This window comes from Oncorhynchus nerka, linkage group LG4 (assembly GCF_034236695.1).
Source record: "Oncorhynchus nerka isolate Pitt River linkage group LG4, Oner_Uvic_2.0, whole genome shotgun sequence".
NCBI classification, from domain to species: domain Eukaryota; kingdom Metazoa; phylum Chordata; class Actinopteri; order Salmoniformes; family Salmonidae; genus Oncorhynchus; species Oncorhynchus nerka.
Window position 1 is genome coordinate 81,413,315 of NC_088399.1, and position 6,629 is coordinate 81,419,943.

General features: G+C 41.5%; 1 protein-coding gene across 1 annotated transcript; it reads right to left on the reverse strand.

Annotated features, from left to right (window-relative positions):
- Nucleotides 1-1,654: 1,654 nt before the first annotated feature.
- LOC115115974 (homeobox protein Hox-A13a) lies at nucleotides 1,655-3,795 on the reverse strand. Its single transcript, XM_029644458.1, has 2 exons — nucleotides 3,034-3,795; nucleotides 1,655-2,598 (listed from the first exon to the last, which is right to left on the reverse strand). The coding sequence occupies exons 1-2, from the start codon at nucleotides 3,749-3,751 to the stop codon at nucleotides 2,351-2,353; spliced, it is 966 nt and encodes a 321-aa protein (XP_029500318.1). The 5' UTR covers nucleotides 3,752-3,795; the 3' UTR covers nucleotides 1,655-2,350.
- Nucleotides 3,796-6,629: the final 2,834 nt, after the last annotated feature.

A 6,629-nucleotide genomic window follows, 5' to 3' on the forward strand; every position in this document is an offset into this window, starting at 1 on the left:
ACTAATACAATAATATAACCATAAGTGGTAGGCAACACGCTAGAAATGATGATCTTCATCAATCATGGTGCAAGTCAAAATAGTATTTAAGAAATTGATATTTTTTAAATTATAAATTTAAACCCTTTATTAGTCACAATCGTATAGGCTAATAGTTGTACTGCTACGGCTGGTGGGTGGAATACTGCATCATCAGCGAATAAAAATGCAGAGGCCCATTTTTTCTCTCGATGTCACATTCAAGGGCTATAGGCCTACATTACATACTACAGATGTGCATGTAATCAGCCAACACTGCAATAGTTAGCCTAAGAATCCAAATCTATATTTTAGTTTGTTTTCCATGAAAATTAAAAAGTGAGAGCATTAATGGCCTTGCGCATCAAGTTACCTCACTGACACGGTAGTCCTGTTATTATCAGCAGACATGATAGCGAGACGGTCACCAGTTATAACTAAATATGATCAGTCATATTTGGGGATTAAGAAATGCCAAAATGGTAAACATTTGCATGCATGCTTTGTCCTTGGGATGACGAAATGATTGAAGAACTGATTGAAAATACATTTAAAAACCAAAGCTAATTGCAAGACCTCAAGGAAATGGAAAACAACAATAAACTCTGCATGGTTATTATCTGCAGCACATTGGCCTACTCGTTTTCAAAAACACAAATTTGATACCTCTGTGACGCTGAAGCGTTTATATGGAAGCAATTTTTAAATAGTTGAAATCTGTGACCGACTCAGTGGTGGTAATTTTAACTGTGGCTGAGGCAACGTGCATCAGACTGAAGATTCTCCTCATCTTATTACGACTTGATGATAAGAATGCTTATGGAAGTGTATTAAATAACAAGACCATGTAAGTGAATATAAAGAATAACTGAACGTACACACAACTGATGTCTACAGGAAACACTATTGGCCAAACAAAGAGTTGTTGGAGCAAGTAGGCGTATCGTTTCAAATAGGCTAATGTTTGTGTAAATATTGTTCCTAAATATTTCAACAATGTTATCGTGTAAATGTAGCCTATAGGCCTATTATTGTTGTTGTTGTTGTTGTTATTACTATCAGATTGTGGTAGTAAATCTACTTGAAGTAGCGTAGGTAGACTAGGCCTATTCAGATGCAAGTGTGTCTCCACTAACAGTCACCTGTAGTGCTTGAGACAATCTCATCACTAGATGGCGATATAGGCCTTATAATAATCCACATACACACAACAACACTTCCATCATTTGCTTGAGTGAGACATTTTCGATGCACATTTCGCACTCAACAGGTAGATTCAGACACTTCGTAATACCATCGCACCCAGGCGACACCTGGAATTAACGTCGAAATGGATAGAGCCCAGAGTAGTTCTACAGTCTGGCCAAACACTGATCTTCCGCATTCAAGCATAAAATCATACGCCGGTCAGACATGTTCCTCACAACACGGTGAACAGGCCTGATAATTGAGCCTCTCACACTGCTTCTGAATCTAACAATATCTTCAACCAATTCATGACAAATCCTTTCACATTTGAATAGCTATGACAAAATATCACGATTGACATTCAAAACGTCACACCAAAAACGAAACCATCTCTGTAATATACTGGACGGATGTTCAAATCAGAGGTCGTGGATATCATATATGATTCAACAATGTCCGGATTTTATTGGACAGATTTTTGTGTCAATAGTTTTACACCGACATATTTAACAGACACAGATAGCCTTGACATATTATACTTTTGTCTGTATAGTTTACCTTTATATACAACCACATGAATACACACACAATATAAAATACATATGGTTCACATGGGCACACATTTTCCAGAAAATGATGTATGCATTACAAGCGGGATTGCACCTTGGATTGGTTATGAGTGAGAGCAGGAGAACCGTTTGAAGAAGCTAAACTTTAAATTAAGATGCACGTGTTTAGTGGAGTGTTGAAGGGGAAATGGAACGGATTAATATTTAACCGTGGAAGCTATAATCCTAAAGGCCGTCACTTCCTGGGGATTTCCAAATGTTTTTTTTTCTCCACACGGTGAAGTTAGAGTGTCTGTTTTCCTGAGGTTACTGCATGCCAGTTGCAAAAATTATACGGCCCTAACTTTCTCCTTGCTTTGGTCTCCATTCACCCAGAACAATACACAATGGAGGAAAATGGAAGGTCCAGAGTTTTTCTACATTTTCGTTCCATAAAGGTCTCGGCACGAGTATATTTGTGAACCATGTTCGGTGGGAAATAAGGGTTAAATTGTTCCAATCAAAAGGCGTGAATAGCATATTGTGTGTGTGTGTGTGTGTTCAATTCCCATCCCATTGTTGTATGTCAGTCAAAACTAGCTGATACTCTTCACTTTGACGACCACCTTCTTCTCCTTTACGCGTCTGTTCTGAAACCAGATAGTGACCTGTCGCTCGGACAGGTTCGTCTGGGCCGATATCCTCCTTCGTTTGTCCTTTGTTATGAATTTATTGGCCGCGTACTCGCGCTCAAGTTCCTTCAGTTGCACCTTGGTGTATGGCACGCGCTTCTTTCTTCCACGTCGGAAGGAGCTCAGGTCCCCTCCCACAGGAGACACCGCGTCTGGTGGAGCAAAACGGAAAGCGAAATGGATATAGTAAGCCGTTCACAAACCATACACAAAAAAAGGTTACGTCTAAAACATAAAGGGGTTCTTCGGCTGTCCCTATAGGAGAAGCCTTCGAATAACCGTTTTTGGTTCCCGATAGAACCCCTTTGGGTTCCATATAGAACCCTTTCCACAGAAGGTTATACATGGAACCCAAAGGGGTTCATCCAGGAACCAAAAAGGGTTGTCCTATGGGGACTGCCGAATGACCCTTTTGGAACCCTTTTTTCTAAGACTGTATTCTCATAAACGAATTTACAAACACGCGTTTTATTTTTTTTTACAGAAAAGGCATCGTCTCTAACATTTTGTTGTGGATTAAGCAAAAACAAACACAATGAAAAGTTGTTCTGGTTTATTGCGTAAAACCTGAGGGACCTATGCTGTACCTGGTATGGAGGATTTCCACATGTGTCCGAGCTGAGGCTGCTCCTTGGTGCAGTAGACCTGCCCGTTCCAGCCGTTAGTTAGAGCCCACGGCTGGTAGCTCTCCATGGGCAGCAGGGGCTCGTGTCTGTGTTCTGCTGGCCCGCTCATAGTTGGTACAACTGGCACGTCCAGGTAACTGGGTACGGGCTGGTATGGGACCGACGCATAGCTCGGATAGAAGGCGAACTCCTTGGCCCTAGAGGTGAAGTCATCGCCCGAAGCGGATGTGTCCATGTACTTCTCCCCGTACGCAGAGGGGGGCTGCGTTCCGCACGACTTTATGCTACTGTGGTGCGACATTCTGCACGGATAGTAGCCGCTACCGAAGTATCCATAGGGCAGGGACGCGCTGGAGGAGCTTTGCACAGCCGAGCAAGGGCTGCACTGCTTGGATGGCTCGCCCATTCCCGAGGTTGGGACGTCGCTTGACGAGTATGCCGTGCTCGGAGCGAGGGACGCGGGGTGCGCCATCAGGTTCCTGCATTGGTTTGCCGCAAAGTTGCCTCCCGCAAAACCACCACCGCCAGCGTCCATGTTCTTGCTCACTTCATCGGAACCGCCGCCGTTGTCGTAGAGGAACATCACCGACGGGTCGACCCAGCGAGGACGGAAGAGCAGTGACGTTGTCATAGCACGACATCCAGCATTGAGGCTTCTGGCTCTTTTTTTAAAAAGCATAGAGGCTGAAAAAAGGAGATACTGATTCCGAGAGAGTAAGCGACGCTGACGCGCCCGGGTGCACCAAGGTCGCGCCTCTATTGGCCAAGAAGGGGCCACGTGATAGGCTATGCAAAGGGGACGATAAATATCTCCCAGTGTGGATAATTAAATGTAGAAAAAATGCAGCTTTGTAAGATGACCGTACCTATCAAGGGATTTGGCTTGTCTTTGCCGCTCAAAACGAGAGGGTTTCGTGTGTAAATAGAAAAATAAATATCTATATCTATATTTATATATCTATACTTATATATACTCCTATATACGGTTACACTTCAAACCTAAATTGGTTTGAAAAGGGTTTTTATTTTATCATTGGAAAGCTAAATAAAAAGGACCTAGTAGTCCAGACGGTTTCAAAAGACTGCGGTGACTCACCAACTTAAATACATCCATACACGTTGCTTTTACGCACATAAAGGCAGTCCGTGTAAACATGTCTATGACACAATGTCATTGCTGATTATTTTGTACATGGTGGGCCTATATTAATTCCACAAAGTATAATCCATTCAAAGCCACACACCCCAATACAGCTCACATAATTAGTACATAGCGTAAGGACACGTTTCCCAATATCCCATAAACGACAATGGAGATGGACTACTAGCTAATGTTAACAGTGTTTGAACAGACCGAACCACTGTGGGGAACACGGATGACTCATCCAAGAGACACTTATCGGATAGGGAGTGGAATAAAGAAGGGAAATAAACAAGCTTTAGAACAACACGTCCATCTCATTTTTCAACTAAAGATAATTAAGCTCAAATCCATGGGAGATGCTCTCAATCAAAATGCCCCGTTTTCATATCACTCAAATTAGAGCGACAGGTTCGAGCATTCAAGAAATGAGTGAGAATTCGGATAGACAGTGTGCCCAACAAATACCAGATCCCTCGCTTCCGACATGTTTACAATATGCAAAGACAGAAAACAGTTCTCAATGTTGGCAACTCGGTTGTTTTTCACATAGCCTACGGGGTAGACGCGGTTAGAGGCCAAGGTCAAGTTGAAAGTTGCTGTCTAGCCGACGAGTCTGTTGGGTTATTCAGTCTTTGAAGGACCCGGGTGAGTTCTTGAAAAGGGCGGAAGAGGGGTGAGAATTCCTGGCCTAATGAAAGCTTTGGAGGGCATTAACTTTTACTATCATTTTGTTTTCTCGAACGTTTTATTCTCGTTGTGTCTAAGGAAACATCTTATGCATCATGTGTTTTGCACACGTTGGAAAAGTAGGCTAATCGGAAAGTTTCATTTGCAAACCAGTCTCGTGTTTTGGAGACTTTTGGTGAAGACGGGTGAAAATGATATGAAGTAGTATAGGCATGTCGTTGTGTATTGTCTGCTTTGTCGTGTTTATGTCTCTCCTTAAGGCTCTCCTTCCAAATATATTGTTTCAGGAGAAAAAAGCAAGAATATTATAGGCAAAACCAGCCTGGACTTACCTATAGCCTATTTTCTCTGGTACAGTATAATGCCATGAAGAAAAAAACAAAAACAATAATAGGCCTAAATGAAATAATGCAAGCCGTCAAATGGCAACGTTTGTTTCAGGCTATATATAAATGGAAGCCAACAAAAGTGCTCAAAGATTCATTCATATAGAATTCAAGCATTTTTCATAGACATTCTTGCCTATTTTCGCGCCATAATACTATTATTGTGGTGCGATCACATAATTCAGGATGCATTTTTCCATAGGCATTCTCATCTATTATTACGTCATAATAATGTTAATAAAAACGTCAAAAGCACTGTGCCTCAGCCACAGTATAAATACCACCATTACGAATTCGATATTAAAGCTAGATCGCGTGCAGGGTCCAAATGATCCATTACACAGTAATAACAAACGTAGGCATTATTAGCACGTCAAACCAGTTATTTCTTTGTAGGCCTATTATTTGAATATTCTTGATGGATGAGGGACTTAATAAACTGTCGTAGTCATCTTGGACCGCAGGAAGAGTAGAAGAATAGATCCCCTAATTGGGGATCCTAATAAATACTACTACAGACGTCAAATATGAGACAGAACATAAAGCCTCAAACAATGTCTATCTGAATCCGAAAAACGTTGAAAAACATAACCTTATTGATTAACATTAGTGTTCCACATGATTTCCAATACAAATGTACTCAATGTTGTTTAACCTGTCGGCTATACAGGCACGATCGCGTGTAGGGTCCAAACCAGTTAATTCTTTGTAGTTATTTGTATATTCTGCATATTCTGGATAAGATAAAACACAAGGCAGTTAACCCACTGTTCGCCGGTAGGCCTTCGGTTTTCGCCGGAGGCCTTCGGCACCTTGTTCAGGGGCAGAACGACAGATTTCTACCTTGTCTGCTCTGGGACTCGATCCAGCAACCTTTCGCTCTAACAACTTGGCTACCTGCCGCCGGTGACTGCGATAGTTTATTAAACATTTTTTTAAATATAACATTATGACAGAGATTGCGCATGCACTCAGATGTTAACATGCCGTAACGGGACATTAAAACACATCAATACATATGTTCGGCTGTTAGGATAGCCTAGATTCTTCATGATGTATATCCTTAAGAAGTAGACGACTGATATCTTCCTAGAAAAACTTGATTAAACTAACCCAGTCCTGATTCGTCGGACATAGATTGTTGACGTTGTACCTCTTGTCTTGTGAACGGGCAATCTATTCTTGCAATATTGAAATAAGTGTGTGGTTTTTTTAACCAACAATTATATGTGTGGTTTATATGTGTCTTATATGTCCAATCTATAGCCTATGTTTTATCAATTTCATGTTCCGGGAAGGAGAATCTGTGATACATAAGTTGATATGTCAGCTTTTCAGAT